Raw genomic sequence first — 19949 nt, 5'->3', positions numbered from 1 at the left:
TAATGTTTATAGACAACAAACACTTACTTGCATTGGTACTTGTTCTTTTCTAATATCTGTCTCCTGTGAATGTTTCTCCATGTTCTTCGTTTCCTGTCAAGGTAACTCTCCAAAGGACTGTAGAAAACCAGTCTTCGTGGAGGCTGGCTGTGCTACAGAGCTGCCTGTGGGGTGTTACCCAACTGACTACAAACAGTTCACAACCCCAGACTGTGGGGCTGCATTTCTGACCTGCTGGAAGGTGGTACCTCCGTTTTTAAGTGAGCATCTTTCACTTTGTTTTTTTCAGGGAGCATTGTGAGTGTGGGAGACCCTAAGAAGAAATACACTCGATTTGAAAAAATTGGTCAAGGGTAAGTCTAATCACAGTTGCTTGTACAAAAACATGGTATTTTGCTGTTGTAATATCAAGTGTGAAGTTGGGCAAGCTTCAGACATGTTCAGACACTGAGTTTATATTCTCCTGTCTCTCAGTATTGATCAGAATTTACGACTTTGGTAAGAAGGCATTATCAAAGACAACTTCATGCTGGCAATGTCTTGCCTGCAGCAGGGAGCAGGATCTGGAAGATCTACTGTCCCTCCAGTGTGTGGCATGTTTGCTTGTTTTCTTATGAGGAATCATTTTTGTATGTTTCAAAATAATATGGCTACACTACAGAAAGGAGAAAAATCTTTGTTGCCTAAAAGAGCAATTTAACACCTGATAGTTGTCAGATAAGTAACAGTTCTCAATAACATTTCTTTCAAATATTTTTGCTTAAAAAAAAATACTCAGTAATCAGGATTATAACCACATAGTTTAGAAACTGAAACCTAAGGTTGGATGATAAACTCTCTTTTCTAGCAGAGGTAGTTAAACCCCAAAAATTTAGTAACAAATGCGGTGGATCACAAAGTACTTCATTGCCTACCTGATGGCAGAGCACTTGTGGATCCTGCAGGTTGTAGGCATTTACTGAAGATAATCAACCAAGCTATTCCCTTTTGAAACCAAACTTTGCTTGCATTAGGATTGATTTGAAATATTTCCTATGTGAGGAGGCAAGAACAAAAGAAATCAGATCAAAATTAGGTGTTTGACTTGCATTTTAAATACGGATGGATTCCCTGCTTGGTGCAAGTTTCCTTGGCTGCGTTGTAATTCCAGGAGGGCTGGTGCCGTTTGTGCAACACCAGGATCCCGCTGCTGTCGGTGTATGACAGGAGCTGTTTACTGACATCAGGAGATACTTCTCTGCCTGAACTGCTTGTGAAGTTTGAACTCGGGGTAGCATGTTGCTGACCTAGAACTGACATATACGGCGGAAAGCCAGACACACTCGTGCTCTTTTCTCCGGCAGGCTTTATCACAGATGTATCTTGTTTGGTAGGGCGCTTGTGGGACCGTGTTTCTGCTCCATTCATTCTGTAAAAACCCTTTCTCAGATTCCAGCTTGCTTTCTACCCGAAGCTTTGGTTCTTATTGTCATTCGTAAAGTGTCGGTGGACACTTAGAGCTGTGCCAGTCTCCCCTAAGATAAGTGTCAACTGAAGAAGTGAGAGTCAGAATAAACATGCGTGTGAAGCAGATTATTGCTGTCACCATGAGTCTATGACCATCACCCTCACAATCTTTTATTTTGACAGTCCTAGGAGTGAGCTTGTACAGAGGTGCCTCAACAACTGGTGGAAAGACAAGTGGCTAATTTCTGGCCCGAAAGGGTATCTAGATTGATTTCCTCCAGCTTTTAGTACGGCCTGAAGATTGCACGCCCTTCTTACGGAGGAGCGCGTGTGCTGCCGTAACCAGCTCATGACTGTAATGCTGGTGGTCAATTTACAGTGATGGGGAAAGACCCTAAAGAAAAAAAAAAATCATCATAAAGGTAATGAAACAGGATGAGGAGGAGGGACCGGACTGCTGCGTGGCTGGGGTTAGCGTGTCTGTCTGCAGCAGGGCCAGGCTGAGGTGCACTGCCTTGGATGCTGCTGATGTGCTTAGATGATGCAGGTGCCAGCTCCTGAGCTGCCTGCCCTTGCGGTGAGTCGGGTACAGTTACGCCAAAGGCACTAGCAGCGGTGGAAGCCAGTAGGTTTTTAGTAGCTGCTGACGAGAGCACTGCAAGGCAGCGGGAGAGGTGGCTGCTCAGAGAACTGCAGGTAGAAAGCAACTTCTTGGGGAAAAGCAACTTGGCTGGCACGTAGCACTCGGTGGCTTCACGCGGCTGGTAAGTTAAGAACAGTGGGATGGCTGTACAGCCACTTTGCAGTGAGCGGTAGCCAGCAGGCCTGTGCTGAGGAACAGGTCAGCTTCAGTGCCGAGTCTCTGGCTTGTCATCTTTCTCCAGCTAAGGACTGAAAATGCTGCTGACTCCGAAGGAAACGTAGTTACCTGGTGCTTGACAAAGAGGCTGTGTTTGCTCAAACAGTGTTAGCTCTTGCGAGAAAGACAAATTATTATGGAGCTATGAGCAGCCTGGGTTCAGGTTGGTTTTTCTTTTTTAACTTGTACTGCTCTGCATCACAGTGACACAGATCTAATTGTGGGCCCTGGTACTTGCCTAACTGCGTTAAAACTAAGATATTACAGAAGCCTTTAAAAGTTAGATACAGATCAGAAATTATAGTGGCTTAGAAGTAAAAGTTTGTAATGCAGAATCGCAGAGCCCTTGCAATTCATTCACAGCTTTATTTAAATTACTCACCTTTATCTGAACTCTTCACAGATGGCCTGGAGCATACCAGAAGCATCCTAATTGAAATACCCGTTTTAAAATAAACCCTGATAGGACTTTGCTGAGGAGATACAGCACGGTATTAGCAAGTCTGAATAAATGGTGTTGGCTTTTTATGCAAACAAATTGGATTAATCTGGACAATTAGTCATAGGAAAATGTATTTGCATTTATATTAAAAGAATACATAGCGTGCCCAATGAGAACATTGTTCCCAACACAGACATACGGTCTCTGGTGCCTGTTGAATTGAAATGCTTCAGAAATATTTCAGCCTGCAGGTAAACAAACAAGCCGGGGGATCACGTAAAAACGAGCAAACCGATTATGGCTTTTTCAGTCAGTGGGACACTTGCTGGATGCACGTTCCCGTCTCTCAGAATTCCCACCCTGCCTGTCCCTTGCCTCGCTGCCAGCGCTGGCAGTGTAAGCCTGTGGTCAGAAAGAAGCCCCATGAGGGTTTACAAGCCTGCAGTTGGTTTGAAACCCAAAGGGATTTCCTCTGATCGCGGCCTTTCCAGCCCTTCACGTCATTACAGGGAAGTAACCTCTTCTAACGAGAGGCAGGTGGCAAACCAAGTCCCAGGCTGCCTAGTCTGCAGGTGAGCGTGCCACTTAGTTCTGGTGGCTCTGCAACAGCACCTGTGTCTGCCACAGAAGCCAGACACAGACACCACGAAGGGTCCTTCAGGCGTGTGGCACACCTAAGGGAAGAGCTGCTGACAGCTCTTGGCAGACAAAGAAGCTGCCTGAGGACTCTCTGTTTTGAGTAGTTCTCCATTTGGGTGTGAAACAAAATATCTGCCTTTAACCTGCCTTAGCTGGGACCTGGCAGGCTGGCTGGAGAACAGTTTCCTTGCGTGCCAGAGAAAGCTGTGGCTAGATTCTTTCCTCGACTGGCTGTCACACATGTTCAGGTTCTCAGAAGGGCTGGGTGGTGTTGCTCGAGTTTTACAGATAGATTCAAATCAGAGGTCTGAGAAGGCGCAGCTAGACTGTATGTTACGTTCCCTGGGGAAAGCACACGCACGCACACAAAAGGGAAAAACCCCCACCCAAAAATCAACAAAGCAAAACTGGAGAAAATGGGAGAAGAATTAAATATATTATTTTCCAGTTTTTGCAGACGCCCCCCCCTTAAGTTTTGAACTAAGATAATTTAGTATGTACATTTGAGTTTTGCACCAGCCCTTTTTCTTCATGTTGGACATAAGTCTTATCTTGGATGCCCTGCATGGCAGAGGGCTGGCGGGCTGCTGCGCTGCAGGCTGAAGGACCGGGGGAACAGAAGTGTTCTACAAACACTGCAGGCAGCAGAGATCTATCTGGGCTGGCTTTCGCGTACAGGGACTAAGCCGCTTCTCATTTCTTTGCTGCTGTTTTGTTTCTAGGGCCTCGGGAACTGTGTATACAGCCATCGACATTGCTACAGGGCAGGAGGTAAGTGTCAAGAGTCCCAGCAGATCTGGCAGGTACTCAATGCTTTCCCTTCTGGTGTGAACTGGGGAGGGGGCTTTTGGATTCTTTACTCAAGAAGTAAAGATTACAGTAAAGATCAAGTAGATCTTTACTGTAAAGGCTGTTCCTTTGAAGCGCAGACCAGTGTCAGCCTGTAAGATCTATCTTCTGGTGAGGCTGTTCCTCCTCAGCACAGACTGCTGTCAGCTGGCAAATACATCACCTACTGTCTTCAGCTTTTCCATGAAAGCTCTTCGGGGGCCATGTGGTTCTGTGCCTCAGTAACTGAACACTTACTGTGGCCCTCTGCTTTCCAGTAACCATTACACTGAGGTGTTGATTAATGCCTGAAAAGGTGCCTGCGAACTCCTGAGGGGAGGTCCTCGTCCCCCCGAAATCAGTAAGAGCCTTGCTGGTCTCTGTGCTTGGGCTGGTGCTTCACCCGTAGCTTTTAAGACCAATTGTAAGAAAATTATTTTTTTTACTTACTCTGTCTGCAGGACAAGTCTGTGCTGTCCACAGTGTCATTGGTCCAGCCTGGTGCTATGTTCCATCATCCCAGAATGGGTATTTTAATGGAGAGAAATCTGTAGAGAAATCTCAGCAAGCTTTTGGGCTGGCTAAAAACTATACAATTTTTATTGCCATTGTAAATGTATGGGTTTAGAAATAGTTACATCTCTGCTTCCCAGTGGGCGTGAAGTTGTGCTATTGCAGAGAATATTGGTCTCTCTATACAATTTAACTCTTTAATTTACAGCATAAAAATTGACCTGTAGACCTGGCCATAGATTAGTTAGCAAAACAAATTGTTAAAATCTATAGGTCTGAGTAACAATGTATTATTTAATACATTACTATTAATGTTTTAATTTAATTATATTAAATATATAAATTATAAAAATTAAAATAAATATTAATTTATTAATAAATAATAAAGTAGTAATGAGAGGGCTCTGGAGAACCCTAGGGGTGGTCACAAATGTCCCTGTGGCAGGGAGGAATGAACAGCTTCAACACGTTGCTTAATTTTTGAACATTAATTTATTAACGACCAGAAAGAATGCAAGGAGGGAAGCAGTATCTTTCAGAGAAGGATACACTAGCTCTGTCTTAATTATTAAATATATTAATGCATCAACTAGCTGATGGAGGCTGCCATCATTCAGTCCCAATTTGCCTTAATCTCAGATTCAGACAGTAATACTGTTTAGCATTTTTTCCATCATGCGTTTGATCTTCAAAGTATCATGAAAGACTTAATTAAGGAGAGTTCATGTTTAGGATGCGGTTTTGTGGTTTAGTCCTGCTGAAGCTGGTTGACACACACACACTGATGAGTGAGAAGGTGTGTATCGAGAGCAAAGGGCTAAGCGATAACAGTCGTGTTTAGGACCGGTGTCAGCAATGGCCCGTTACAGCCCGTGAGCTGGTCCCAGGGAAGCAGGAGCCAGGGGTGTGAGAAACAAATCCTGGGGGAAAGCAGCATTAGCTCTGATGGCCCCTGTAGTGGCCGACTTAAAGTGGCATCTTAACATTCGTTTCTTTTTCCAAGCCAGAGTTTTTGAATGTATACAAACCCTGCCTGAAAAGCCTGGCTAGGAGACGAGGAGTGAGAGCGGAGGGGTGGTCTCTGGCGTGCCACGTCAGGAGTGGGACCAGGCGGGGGGAACTGGCCAAACTGCGTGTGGAGGGAGCGAGAGGCACCTTTAAATAGCCACAGGACCACGGTGCGTGTTGGGCAGTGGGGCTCTTCTGGGACCTCGAGGAAAGGTGGATTTGTAGGAGTCCTTGGCTGGAGCCGAGCTGGGTGGCAGGAGAGGGCTCAGCAAGGAGGCCGGGATGAAAAGCTCAAGGGGACACCGTGGCTGCCTGGGGGGAGACGGGACAGGGCAGAGGAGGCAGGAGGAGGCAGGATGGCTACAACGGTTCATAGCAAGGGGGACCGTATTAGTGATAAATGGACAAGGTGGTGTCTTGGAGAATCCTGTTGCTCTTTGGGGCCGCAGCTTAAGATTTCTGATTTATCGTTTCTGGCTGTCAGAAAATACATCTGAATCGTACTGGTAGTTTCTCATCCACCTGCAGTGCTGCGCTTTGTAACTGCTCTTAAATAGAGGTCTACAAGGGATCTAAAAGCCCCAAGCTCTGCTTATAACCCTGGGTGTATCCATAAAATACCACAGAATTGATTATTCTTTTTAAACCCAGAAAATAATTGCAAATTTAAACTGTTAAAGAATTTTATTTAGGGTTGCTAGATCAAAATTCAAGAAATTAGGAAGTGCTAGGATCGTTGGTTGTGGTTTTTTTGGTAACCTTAGCTATCTTTTTAGTATGGCATTTTATATGTAATGTACATATGTCTGTTCTTACGCAATCAAGTGAATATCAGCAGTTGCTGTAACAATGATCAGTATATTTTTATATATTTTCACAGTAACACAATCACTTCCTGCTTGCAAAATGTGCATGAATAATAATAGTGGTGATAAACTAAGAGAAGAACGTGCATCTAGAGAGTGGTGTTAGAGAGTTGTGGTTGATAGTTTAAAGACCATTTTTACGGATTTTACAAGGCAAAATGTATATGGCTGTGTGTCCTGTAACTAGCATCCAAGCTAGCAGAGGAATAGGGTGTTGTAATATAAGTTACTAATTTAATATATGTAATATAAGTTACTCTTATATTATATAATATGTAATATAAGTTACTCATATGTCTAATAACAAGACACTTTGGCACAGCTCTGCTGTGTCATTCCAAAAACACTCACTCCATGTTCATTCTGATCTTGTGCAACAGACTGCTCAAGTTAATGGTTTTCAATGTCCTTTTAGGTGGCCATAAAGCAAATGAATCTCCAACAACAGCCCAAAAAGGAACTAATTATTAATGAAATCCTGGTCATGAGGGAAAATAAGAACCCCAATATTGTTAACTACTTAGACAGGTAAGTATTTCAGGTATTACCATGTTCATTTATATGCTGCAAACTAAAGAATAAAAGAAAACTTTGGTCACTGGCAGCAAATTGACCTCTTTATTATTTATCTACTCATATACAATGCATGGGAGGAGATTACTTTTTGTCTGCATTAATCTTTTCTGGCATACATAGTTTGAAGACTGTTTTCAAAAGCTGGATCAGCTATATCTTACTAAAACAACAGCCCGTAAGTTCACAACCTCCATGTTGTTTGGTTGGGTTTTGGTTTGTTTTTTTAAGTTGATCATATTTTCTGTGTCTTGTGATAAGTCCTGATAAATCATCATAGAAATTATTTCCCTTGGGCTGTTCCCACAATTTTCCACTGCTGTGGATGCCAGGAAGACTAGGTTCTTGTTTCCAGAAATACATAATTTGCCAGTTTTTAATTTTTTTTCCTATTTCTGAATGTATTTTATGTAAGATTTTCCAAACCGTTGACCAATTTCTGTCCTCAGTGGTACACACCCTCGTACCATGGACAACTGAAAGCTGTGTGGCCTTGTTCCTGGAGTTAGTAACTGAATTTATGTGTTGTGATGATGAACCAGATGATGTTATACGTCCTGGTTCAAGATTTATCTTTGCTGTTACTCAACTGCATTTTTCAGTTGCTTGCCATCTAAAATGTCTAATTTTTCACTTCTGTGCCTTTCTCATTTAGACTGCACAGATTCTAAGTACTGTAATAGCCAAGGAATGTCTATTTGTTTTATTCTGTCTTCACTTAAATTGACCTGGAAACAAAAATCAGCTGTAGTCTTTTCCATAAGGTAATTTAGCTATGCACGTTCATCTTAATGCCATTGTTTTCTTCTTTCAGCTACCTAGTTGGTGATGAGCTCTGGGTGGTTATGGAATACTTGGCTGGAGGCTCTTTAACCGATGTCGTTACGGAGACATGTATGGATGAAGGACAGATAGCAGCTGTCTGCAGGGAGGTAAGGGGTCCCACATGGGCTTCTGATGACTTGGGACGGGATGGTACTTCTGAACAGGTGGTAAGAACGTGAGTGATTTCACGTTCAGAGCTGTTTCTGTGTTGTTTTTATAATACAGAGAAGAAAGAGCATCTGAAGTGGACTGCCTGCCGGTATCACTGCACTTATTATACCCTGTAGTTATATTCTTATATACTGTTACTGTATTTCTTTTTTATTTGTTTATATATATTTTTTATTTTTACTATTCCCAACTTTGCCTCTTTAAACCTTTGCCTGGAGCATGTCTATACTGCATTCCTTGCCTGTAAAAGCAAACATGCTGGTTGCAGAATTATTTTAAAATAATAACAAAGAAAAACAGAGGCTAATTTATCACAGCTCTCAGCTTAGAAGGATAGAGTTCCACCCAAAATGGTGTTTGCTTCTGAAAAATGACTAACATGCTACTTTCAAATCTGCTGTAGAACCTAACAATAAAATCTTTGTCATGCAACCTCCCACCCGAAAGTGATCCACTTTGTACAGAAGGAAGGGACTTTTTGGCAAACAATGGTGTTTCATGTGGATGGAGGTAGCACATTCATTGCAGCAGCAGTCATTCTGTCTGTGCTTTCAGGGGATAGTCTGTAACAATAAGTGACATTTCTCTTTCAGAAGCTAATATGCCTTCATTTAGAAAGTTATTACTCTAATAGTTGAAGCAGCAAGTCATTCCTCTTGACAGCACAATATTCTGCCATTACTCACAATTCATCTAGAAATTAAATCTTTTAGAGCCATTTCCTTTCTTGTGTGATGAAATCAGGTCATTAATTTTTACCCTCGTGTTTCTTTTTTATCTACCAGTGCCTGCAAGCGCTGGATTTCCTTCATTCAAACCAAGTGATTCACAGGGACATCAAAAGTGACAATATTCTTCTCGGAATGGACGGATCTGTCAAATTGAGTAGGTATTCTTGGTCGGGCGCAGGGTTCCCAGGACGTGGCGTGGTGCTGCTTTTGACTGACTGCCGGTTACCCAAAAGCGATGCCTGTGCTAGCGCACTGACCACTGCTACGAGCTAAGAGCACGGTACCAGCGTGCAGAGAGGTGTAAAAAGGAAAAGGTGTAAAGAGTTGGCTTTGGTTTGTCTGTGTCCCTTCCGGAGAGAGGAAGTTGCAGTCTAAAGCTTCAAGTGAATAAAAGCCACTGCATGAAACTTGAGGGGTTTTTAAGTGGCCAATTCAGGATTTCCTTGGCTACAGCACTGAGTAAACAGAGCGTGGCCACGTTTCCAGATAGATTCAACAACGCTTTCACAGGCACGTAGTGGGAATTTTTTTTTTTTTTTTTTTGCTTGGTTCTACAATTCAAGCTGGCTTTAACAACACTTGTTTTTCTCCTCAGCTGATTTTGGCTTCTGTGCTCAGATCACCCCTGAGCAGAGTAAACGGAGCACAATGGTTGGGACTCCTTACTGGATGGCACCAGAGGTGGTGACAAGAAAAGCGTACGGCCCCAAAGTGGACATCTGGTCACTTGGGATCATGGCAATAGAAATGGTGGAAGGAGAACCTCCTTACCTTAATGAAAATCCTCTCAGGGTAAGGTGCAAATAATATGTCTGTTCTAATCTGTCCCCTGTTTTGTCTCTCATGAGACAAGGTTCCAGAGACATCAACACGAGCTGGTTCTGCTGAGGGCCACTTCCCCGAGTGTCGCTGGAGCGTATCCCCGTGTCCCATAGCTTAGGTTAGCTAAGCTTTTCTCACAGCAGTAAAGCTGCGTGCTGTCTGGCCTGCGGACCCCAGGCTCTGTACTGCCGGCTGAAAAACGGGCAGGATTAAATCCTCAGCCGTACTGCTTAAGAAAGGAACAAAAAAATTACACAAATTTCAGTCTTCCGCTGGCTTTGAAAAAAGCTTCCTGAGTTTTCTTGGAAGACCTGGTTTGGTTGGTGCCTTGGGGTTGTGGTTTCACGTGCGGAGCGGTGTGTCACCTCGCAGGGGTGGGTGAGGATCAGGGAGGTTTGGGTTCGGGCTGTGCTGAGGGAGCAGAGTGCACCGTAGCCGGCAGGGTGGCAGCAGCCCAGATTTACCAGCATGGGCTTTTGCACATCACCAGCTTTGCTTCAGTTTCCTGCAAAGAGAGGACCCCATGTTCCACTTGCTTCCATGGAAGACCCTCACAAAAAAAATTCCCAGGTGGCCAAGGTGGCCAAGAGCACCCTGGCTTGTCACCAAACCAGCGTGGCCAGCAGGAGCTGGGCAGTGACCATCACCCTGCGCTCGGCGCTGATGAGACTGCACCTCACATCCCGGGTTCGGTTTGGGCCCCTCAGGGCAGGAGGGACATTGAGGTGCTGGAGCGTGTCCAGGGCTGGGGAAGGGGCTGGAGAACAAGTCTTACCCAGGAACAGCTGGGGGAGCTGGGGGGTTTAGCCTGGAGGAGAGGTGGCTCAGAGGGGACCCTACAGCTACTGGAAAGGGGGGTGTAGGCAGGGGGGGGTCGATCTCTTCTCCCAGATAACGAGCAACAGGACAAGAGGAAATGACCTCAGGTGACACCAGGGGAGGTTTAGATTGGACATTAGGAAAAACTTCTTCACAGAAAAGGTGGTCAAGCCCTGGGTCAGGCTGCCCAGGGAGGTGGTGGAGTCACCGTCCCTGGAGGCGTTTAAAAGGTGTGTAGATGTGGAGCTTAGTGACATGGTTTAGTGGTGGCCTTGGCAGTGCTGGGTTAATGGTTGGACTTGATGATCTCAAGGGTTTTTTTCCAGCTGTGAAGAACAGATGAAGATAGTTAGCATTACTGGTTTAGGTGTTGAAAGTTCCCTGCTTCCTTAACCTCAGAAGTTGATCGGGGCTTCTTGAGAAGCCTCAGGTCAACGTCTTATCTTTGACCAAATTCACGTCCAGCTGTTCCTGCTTTTACCCAGATTATATGAGGTGCTTTTTTTTCTCTATACATGCCTCATCTCTGGCTGGAGTTAAGATCAACTTGAACCCCTAAGAAAGGCATCTTCAGGTGTCTGAGTAAAACTGCAGTAGGTTAAAATCAGGCACCTGAAGTCAGTACTGTCTGTACCAGCTTCCTGGACTCTTGCAGAGGTTGTTGCTCTTGCGCTGGGAGCAGTGAACAGCTTGTGATGGACCACCTGCAGTCCTCCCGTTACCGGGGGGGTTAATTAAGGTAAACCCACCCCAGCAGGGACAGGATCCATCAGCTGTTGTGTGTGGAATCAGAGACCTCAGTGAGAGGTCTTGCTCTCACCAAGCAAGACTTGGTTTTACAGCTAAGTTTTTAAGCTGATGGAACGGAAGTTTTTTAGGTGATGGAACACAGTTGTTGGGTTTAATAGTCACGTTTAGACCATGTTCAGGGAATTCTGCAAAGCCTGGAAACAATAGGACGCTTTTTCATTTTTGTGAATGATTGTTTTAGTAATGGAAGGCACTCAGGAGCTTCAGTTACTGACATTTAATTTAAATACATAATAAATTACAAGGGCATTAAAGGATCATTAATCATAAAGTTAGCAACAATCTTAATATAGATGCATTTATTGTTTTTTCATGTGTAGAGCAAATGCATCCCACGTTGCTCGGGTTCTTTCCAGCCTATGCAGAACTCAAGGAATGGACTATTTTCCAGCCTGGAGTGGCCTGGATATTTCTGTGATGGTGTTTGTTTTCTCTCGCTGTGATTTCCTTCCATCAGGCGTATGCCTAGGGCCTGAGGGACAAACACTGGTGGGATAAATATCCTTGGAAATGCGGGTTGGAACTCCCCAGTTTCAGTTAAAAAAAACAAAACAGAAAAACACAAACAAACCAAACTAAGCATTTCTGTTTGCTTTCTCATTTATTAACCTCAGCACATCAGTTTTCCTCCAAACTGTAGCATATTTTCCAAATACCATGGATCTTCTATAGTTTCAGGCTTCTAGACCATCTGTATGTTGTTCTGTCTGTATCTGGGTGGCCTGGATGACTTTAGGATATCATTTTCACAGACTGCGGCTATAATTGTATGCTGAATCCTTTCTTGTTTCTTGGTATGTTAAACGAATGAATGAGCTTGTTGCCCCTTTGCAGCTACTGCAAACATTTATTTCCTTTGTACTGGACGGGTTTTCTTTGCCATCTGTATCATAGGAAACCAAAAGATACATGATAAGAAGGTACTTCAGCTTCCCGTAGACCTTTTTCTGTTGTTGTAGAAATACTCAGGAGGTGCAGCACCTAGCTAAAGATGGCTCTTCCTCATGATTCATGTTCTGTGAAGAAATGAGCAAGTAGAAGAGCTCCAGTAGTCCTGGAACTCCTGTTTTACAGTCAGGTGAACGTAGCTGGAATAAAAATTCCAAGGGCGACATCAGTGCTGTGTTCCTTTGCCCCAGGAGAAACACCATCCCTCGGGTAGCACGATGGCAGTGTAGTGAGGGCAGGCACTTCAGCTCACCACCGTGTCCAGTGGCTGAGGTCAGCTGCAGGTGGACAGGGTAAGGCTGATTTTGTGACATTTATGCTGTGGGAAAAGTAAAAAAGCTTCCTTTTATTGTTTTTACTCTAGGATAGTTCTTTTGCCTTTTTAGGCTTGGAAATTTTCCTCTGTATTTAAGAGGATAATAGCAAAGTCAGTTTGGTCACAATCTGTTTAAATACCAGTAGTGCAGAGCTGTTACTATCATGGAAGACTCCCAGGCCTATTTCTATTTTTATTGCTCTGTATTTCAGACGTATTCTACAAGTTTGAATAGTTCAAAATGTTTGTCTTATCTTTTTAAATAACATCTTGCAAAAGCAGAATGAACTCATATCTCTAGCTTCTCGGCACATTAGGCGTTGAGTATGAGTGCACCGCACTGGATGATGCTCACCTTAGGTTTTGCAAAATTATGTTCTAGTTCCTTGGCCTGAGGAGTATCAGGAAGGGCTTGCAAAGCTGCGTGGACACAGCCAGGTGAATGGAAGCGAGCATCCTTGGCTTTGCTCAAGAAACTTAAGCTTAGGTTGAGCTAGATGCTCTCAAGGAGGAGAAAGGCTGGAATTTTCAGGTGTCTGGGTAGGCTGTGTGCACAGGTCTGCGCTCAGGCAAGCAGCTGGATGTTTGTGCACATCGTGGTGGGGAACCCACAGAGGACTCGACCCTTACCACAGACGGAGCCCCCCGGTTCTCAGATCGCACACTGCTCTGGGTTAAAACGGTGGGTCTGGGAGATGAGCTGCCCCCTCGTTCTGCTCACTGGGAAGCTTGCCTGAAACGTGACGATTGCAGTTGAAAGGCACCGTAGTCTGCGCTGCTGCTTGTCCGTGTTTGCTGAAATACTTGGTGAATGTATCTCATCGACTGAGCCGCTTTCTCCATGTCACCAAGCCAGCTTTCAGTAACCAGCTACCAAAACCTCCCATACCTTTTCTGGCCATTTCTGGGATTGCCAGCATTAATGTAGTTACTTGAGTATCAAAATTCGTGCAGGGTTACCAGAGGGGTGGGATTACTCACTTTTCTGATTAGACCATTAAAAGTTTTTTTCTTTTACTGATAAATGAAGCTGATCTGGAATTTGGAGACTGCTGAAAGACACAGATGCAAGTGGCTCCTGTCTGCCCAATTATGCATTTTCTTCGTAATATATTTGTGCATGCAACTTGGGTGTCTCTGTTGAAAATGAGGTTCCAGATGTTTATGTTTCTTTATCCAAGGAGTAAGCTGGTGGATTTACCTTTTTTTTTTTCATGCGGTTACCATTTTTATCAAGAACAGAGCAAAGAACTTGGCTACCTTTGATTTATGGAAAACTGTACTTTAGGCACCAGTGAGCACTGCAGAGATGGATTTTATGTAATAATACTTTGAAATAATATAGTTAGACCAAATTCACTCTTTAAAATAGCCTGTAAAGCTAATGTCGATACTTGGAGAAGCAAAATGTGCTTTTGCTGATGTAGTTCATACTAACTAGGTCAGCCAATGAAATCGGCTGTCAAGGCGAGATCATTTTGATGTTAGAATAGCTGTGGCTGCATCAAGGGTCGTTGGGTTCTTTTGTTGGCATAGAAAAATCATTCCTAACCCTCTACGAGGGAAGAAACTGCCATTGGAGACTGGACCTTAAAAAAAATGGTGTCTGTATGAGCAGTTTGGATATGAAAGAAACCGGTGGGATCTCCCCTTTCCTTTTTCTGCAGGCGCTGTATCTGATAGCTACAAATGGGACACCAGAGCTGCAGAACCCCGAGCGACTGTCCGCTGTGTTTCGTGACTTCCTAAACTGCTGCCTGGAGATGGATGTGGACAGGCGAGGATCTGCCAAGGAGCTTCTGCAGGTAAAACGCGAAGCAGCTGCAAGTGAAACCGCTGTGCTATGTGACGGTTTTCTCATCAGCTAAATTCGAAGGTGTCAGGTGGAACCCCCTCGTATTAGTCTCTAGTCTTGATGCTTTGCAAATGAAAAATAAGTAGGATTGTAGAATGGTTTGGGCTGGAAGGGACCTTTAAAGGCCATCTAGTCCAGCCCCCCTGCAGTGGGCAGGGACCTCTTCAACTACATCTGGCTGCTCAGAGCCCCGTCCAACCTGACCCTGAATGTTTCCAGGGATCTACCACCTTTAGGGGCAACCTGTTCCACTGTTTCACCACCCTCATCATAAAAAATGTCCTCCTTGGATCTAATCTCAGTCTACCCTCTTTCAGCTTAAAACCATTACCCCTTGCCCTGTCACAGCAGGTCCTGCTAAAAAGTCTGTCCCCATCTTCCTGATAGGCCCCTTAGGTACTGCAAGGCTGCAGTGAGGTCTCCCTGGAGCCTTCTCCTCTCCAGGCTGAACAACCCCAGCTCTCAGCCTTTCCTCACAGCAGAGCTGCTCCAGCCCTCTCAGCATTTTTCTGGCCCGATTGTGTATTGAGGTGGTATAATCAGTTTTACAGGGTGGCAAAATAACCAAAGTGGAACGATACCAGGCACGGAGGCCTGGCCTGGGTTTGTGACTGCCATGCACGGCCACAGCCAGGGAGGTGACCACGGCAGTCACAGCCCGGCGGCCAGAGGGCTGGCTGTGGGAAGGAGGGGTGCTGTGGGTGCTCAGTGTGAGCATCAGAGGGGCCCTGGTTGTCCGTCCTGCCCCACTCAGAGGTTTCTGCCACTGGGCCCCACTTGGGGAGGCTTCTGCCGCCGAAACAGGGACAGCTGAGCGGGACTTGTCACAGCTCCACTTGCCGCCTGGCACAGCCGAGTGAATGAGAACCGCTACAGGTTTGCTGCCAGGTTTTGTGGCAGATCGGGAGCTGCAGAACGTGCCACTTGGCTGTCCCTGCAGCGAAGGTGCCAGCCGGCGCAGGAGGGGCAGGGCAGGGGGTGGCAGACACTGCTCTCACTGCAACCCAGAGCTGAGTCCATCAGCACTCTGTCACTTGTCCCCCTGCTCCTGTCTCAGTGCTGAAAACCTGCACCTCGGTGGCCTCCAGAACAACACGTGGGCCTGAAAGCTGCTGGGATAAACATTTCCTACAGGTATTGGCGTTCCCTGAGGAATGGCTTGCACCCTTTGTCTTTTTTTGACAACTAAAATAGCCCGTGTCTTTAGGACACAGGAACCGAAGTAAGCATTTTGAGTTCCCTGAAAGGAACAAGGCCCTGGGACAGAAAGCAACATTCCCACGGCGCTGGGAGCACAAATCCTAGCAAGCTGGAGACACCGTGCTGAATGGATTAATAACATTATGGGTCATGTTTGCCCGTGACAGCAAGGTGCTGGACATGGAGATGCAGGTGGTCCCCTCAGCCCTATTTCTGCGTATTCCTGGTAACCAGAGGAACACTGCTTGAGCCTGTGAGTAACTGAGTTTGGAAAGTAATAGCTCATTTCTTTTTCTCCTTTGGGCAGCATCCATTTTTAAAATTAGCCAAGCCTCTCTCCAGCCTGACTCCACTGATCATTGCAGCAAAGGAAGCGATTAAGAACAGCAGCCGCTAGCGCTTCAGGCCGGCTTTCTCCCATGCAGACTTTCATTCTCAGAGCATTCTCAGAGCAGGACTGAGAACGAAAACTCTGTAAAACCTCAACTCTTGTGCTGTGGGACAGATGGACGAATGAACAAACCAACGGTCATGGTCATGGTGGTAGGAGGGAGAACAGCCCAGTCCCACCTGCTTTCTGGCTCCTTAATTTATTTCTAAGATTACACAGGGCTTAAGACAGAGGTAATGACCGAAAAAGCTTTGCTGCCTCGATTATTTCCAAGGTAAAGCAAATTCAGTTGGAAGATTCCCTTCCTTCTCACCCTTTGAATAAGCTGTATGTTCACTTTTAAATTGTCAGTTGTTTCTTAAAGATGGAAAGTTCCTTTTATGTTGTTGTTTCTTTTGGTTTGTTTTTTTTTCAAGGGGAGGGGGGATTTTGATTTTTTTTTTTGGTATGGTTTGGGATTGGAGAAGGATCTCCTTCATTCATAAACTCCAGACTGCACTGCCTTTTGAACACAGCCCACTCACTGGTATTTATTTGCCCAGTCATGGTACTTCTAGCTGAGGAAGAAAGAGAAATTGCATTTCCAATCAAAACCAAATCAAGAGTGGGGCAGACAAAACATCCTGTTGAGATACAGGCTTTCAACTGTGAATAGATAGTGTTTCAGTTCTTGACAATTTGATTTGTATAACTAATTGTAAACTGTTTGCCTGGATGAGAGTCTTAGTAAAACGAAAAAGCAGAAAGATCAGTCAGTGTGCTCAGAAAGGGCTTGTCTGATGCAAAGCTGAAGGAGAAATGTGAGGTGAGAGCGGGCCCAGCCTTGCCTGGTGCTGAGCCCCAGCCGGCCCCTCGCACAGCACAGAGCAGCCTCAGCATCCGCACACCCAGGCTGGGAGAAGGCGCTTGCAGCAGCAAGCGCAGCCGAGGGACACCGGGTGCTGGCCTCTCCCTGGGACCCGACTGACACCCCCGTCCGAGCCAGACTGCAGCGGGCTGCTCCCGAGGTGGATCGCAGCCGCGCTGTGAAATGCGCAGGCCAGTGGCGTGAGCCGTCACGAGTCTGGGCAGGAGCAGAGAAGAAGGGCAAAACAGCTGAGTGGCAGCGTCGCTTCCGAGGATGCCTGCTCTCCTGGTCGTCTTGTAGCTCCTGGGAAAGGTTAGTAGTGTCTGCGCCGCCCTCGGTAGAGGGGGAGGACTGGGCTGCTCCCAGGCTCGCGCAAGGTGAGTGTCCTCTGGGCACGCAGGTTCTGCCATGGAAACTGAGGCTGGCGCGGTGCGTGACGGCTCCCGCGGTTGGGATCTGCGTCAGCCAGTGCAGCAGGCGGCTCTGGAAGCAAGCGCATTGAAACCTGGAGTCCTGCGCTGAGCGAGAGCGATGCAGAGTGGATTGCGGAGACGCTCAGAGGCATCGAGCCAGCCTGCGCCTGCTGTCCTGCGCACAGCAAGCACTGCTGAGTGCAGCTCCGAGCTGCCGGGGAGGGGGAATCCTGGATGTGACTGAGGGTTGTGCTTGACTAGTCAGCTGATTTGTAAGGGAGCAGAGGATTTTAAGTATGCAATTTGTGTTTTATTTATTCATTTCTGAAAGACGCAGTGTGGGTTCACCCAGAAAAAGCATTTGCATGGAGTATTTAATGCTGTATTTCAGTAGTACAAAGCCCTTCAAAACAGCAATTGAAACAACACCCACCCATTGGGGGGGGGGGGGGGGGTGGGGGTAGGGGGGAGTAAACCAGCTTTCTGCTGTAGATCTTCCTGTTCAGGCCCAGTCCTACAAAGCAGCCTTCAAGGGACTGACCACCTTTGTGTTTTGCCAGTAAGAATGAAAGATGCTTGGGCTGTTCTTGAGTTAGGCCATCGGCTTGTTTGGCTTTGGCTTCTTACTTGGTTACAGTCTCTGTGTTGCAACCGCCATTGGTACTGCCCGCCGGCCTGCCCTCGTGGCGCTGCCCATCCCGCCGGCTTTGGCTGAGGCAGCGGACGGAGGTCGATGCCCCATGATATGAATTAACCGTTCCTGATTTCCTGGGGAGCACAGCAGCTCTGATTTTCGGGTGCCCAAACACCCTGCCAAAGCCGGCATCTTTGCTTTCCCAGGCGGGGGGAACGCGGAGGGGACAGAGCTGCCAGCGACCCGCGGCTTGTGCGGCAGCGGCTGAGACCTGGGGCCGGCAGCGATGGCAGCCAAACCCCCCCACGGATAAAAGAAACCCCCTGGGCACGCTGCAGCGGAGCAGAGCTGGGGGGTCTGCGCCCAGGCAGGGGAGCTGCTCCACTCGGTCACGCAGTGCCGGGGGGTGAGCAGGCTGAGGGGTATCGGGGGCTGCGGGGGGGCTGCTGGAATCGCACCCTCCCTTCCCTGAGACAGGCCCGACAGGCGGGCAGGGCGTGGGGTGCGGAGGATTCCCTGCCCCCTCCACCTGGCTGAACACCGACTTACGGGGTAGTGGGACTTATGGGGTAGTGGGCAACGGCAGCGAGTTCCCGCCTGGTGTGGCGGCTGCGCCCCCGCTGGGCTGCCCACCCGCCCCGCTGCCCTGGCACAGCGGGAACGGGGCTCTGCCAGCGGAACCGAGCGCGGTGGGGCCCTGCGGTGGGTGCAGCACAGCAGAGGGGGATGGGCCAGGAGGTTCCTGGAGTGTGTGGAGACCTCCCGACCCACTGTGAGCCAGGGAAGGCACCCGCGGTACCCGTTGTTGGTGAACGGGGGAGGGCTGGTGGGCGATGTGGTGGCCAGAGGCCGTCTTGGGCACAGCGATCGTGAGGTGCTGGAGGTTTTGATTCTCAGAGAAGTAGGTGGGGGGTCGTCCTTCAAGGAGATCTTCAAGGTGCAGGAGTGGGGTGTCCCCTGTGCCGACAGCCAGTGGGGAAGAAGAGCGGCCCGACTCAACAGAGCTTTGACTGGAACTTGGCAAAAAGAGAGTGTATGACCTGTGGAGGAAGGGGCAGGCAGCTCAGGAGGACCACAAGGGCGTTGTGAGTTGTGCAGGGAGAAGATCAGAGGGGCCAAAGCCCAACTAGAACTTAATCTGGCTACTGCCATAAAACACAATAGAAAATGTTTCTGTAAATACATTAACAGCAAGAGGAGGGCTAATGAGGATCTCCGTCCGGGGGGAAATGCGGTGACAAGGGTTGAGGTACTTCATGCCATCTCTGCCTCAGGCTTTTGATAGACCAGTTGTTCTCGGGGTACCCGCGCTGGAAGATGGGGGCGGGGAGCAGAATGAAGCCCCACGAGAGGCAGGTCCTGCCTGACAAACCTGAGGCACTTGTGTGACGAGTGCCCCACTTAGTGGGTGGGGGAAAGGCTGTGGCTGGTGTCTGCCGGGGCCTTCACAAAGCCTTTGGCACCGTCTGCCACAGCATCTCCTGGAGACACCGGCTGCCCGGGGCGGGTGTGCTCTGCGCTGGGCTAAGAGCTGGCTGGGCGGCCGGGCAGAGCGTGGTGGGGGATGGGGTGACATCCCGCTGGCGGGGGCACACGGGGTGTCCCCAGGGCTCAGGGCTCAGCGCTGGGGCTGCTCCCATTTAGTATTGTTACCAGTGATCTGGGTGAGGGGACGGAGGGCCCCGCCGGGCACGTTTGCAGGTGCCACCCGGCTGGGCCCTGCTGACCTGCCAGGGGCTGGGGGCTGCCGGGGCGCTGGGCTGAGGGGCGCTGGCTGAGGCCGGTGGTGTGAGGCTCAGCACCGCTCCGTGCCCGGGGGGACACCAGCCCCAGGCAGCTGGGGGCAGGGGGCTGGGAACTGCCCGGCGGGAAAGGGCCTGGGGGGGCGGCTGGATGTGACCCGCAGGGTGCCCAGGTGGCCAAGGCCAACAGCACCCTGGCTGGTAGCCGAAACAGCGTGGCCAGCAGGAGCAGGGCAGTGACCGTCCCTCGG

General features: G+C 47.7%; 1 protein-coding gene across 3 annotated transcripts in view; it reads left to right on the top strand.

Moving 5' to 3' along the window:
- The window catches only part of PAK3 (p21 (RAC1) activated kinase 3), a 77198-nt gene extending 60755 nt beyond the window's left edge, over positions 1 to 16443 (top strand). For all 3 annotated transcript variants that reach the window (XM_040614619.1, XM_040614620.1, XM_040614618.1), the window contains 8 exons: positions 290 to 353; positions 4109 to 4157; positions 7017 to 7129; positions 7989 to 8106; positions 8956 to 9055; positions 9497 to 9693; positions 14284 to 14421; positions 15979 to 16443. In XM_040614619.1, coding sequence (XP_040470553.1) covers positions 290 to 353; positions 4109 to 4157; positions 7017 to 7129; positions 7989 to 8106; positions 8956 to 9055; positions 9497 to 9693; positions 14284 to 14421; positions 15979 to 16068 — 869 coding nt within the window. In that variant the 3' untranslated portion in view covers positions 16069 to 16443. The remainder of the gene's footprint in view (positions 1 to 289; positions 354 to 4108; positions 4158 to 7016; positions 7130 to 7988; positions 8107 to 8955; positions 9056 to 9496; positions 9694 to 14283; positions 14422 to 15978) is intronic.
- Positions 16444 to 19949: the final 3506 nt, after the last annotated feature.

The sequence above is a fragment of the Falco naumanni genome, chromosome 14 (genome assembly GCF_017639655.2).
Source record: "Falco naumanni isolate bFalNau1 chromosome 14, bFalNau1.pat, whole genome shotgun sequence".
NCBI classification, from domain to species: Eukaryota; Metazoa; Chordata; class Aves; order Falconiformes; family Falconidae; genus Falco; species Falco naumanni.
The sequence above is the reverse complement of the archived record's forward strand: the minus strand, read 5'-3'. Positions and strand labels throughout refer to the sequence as shown.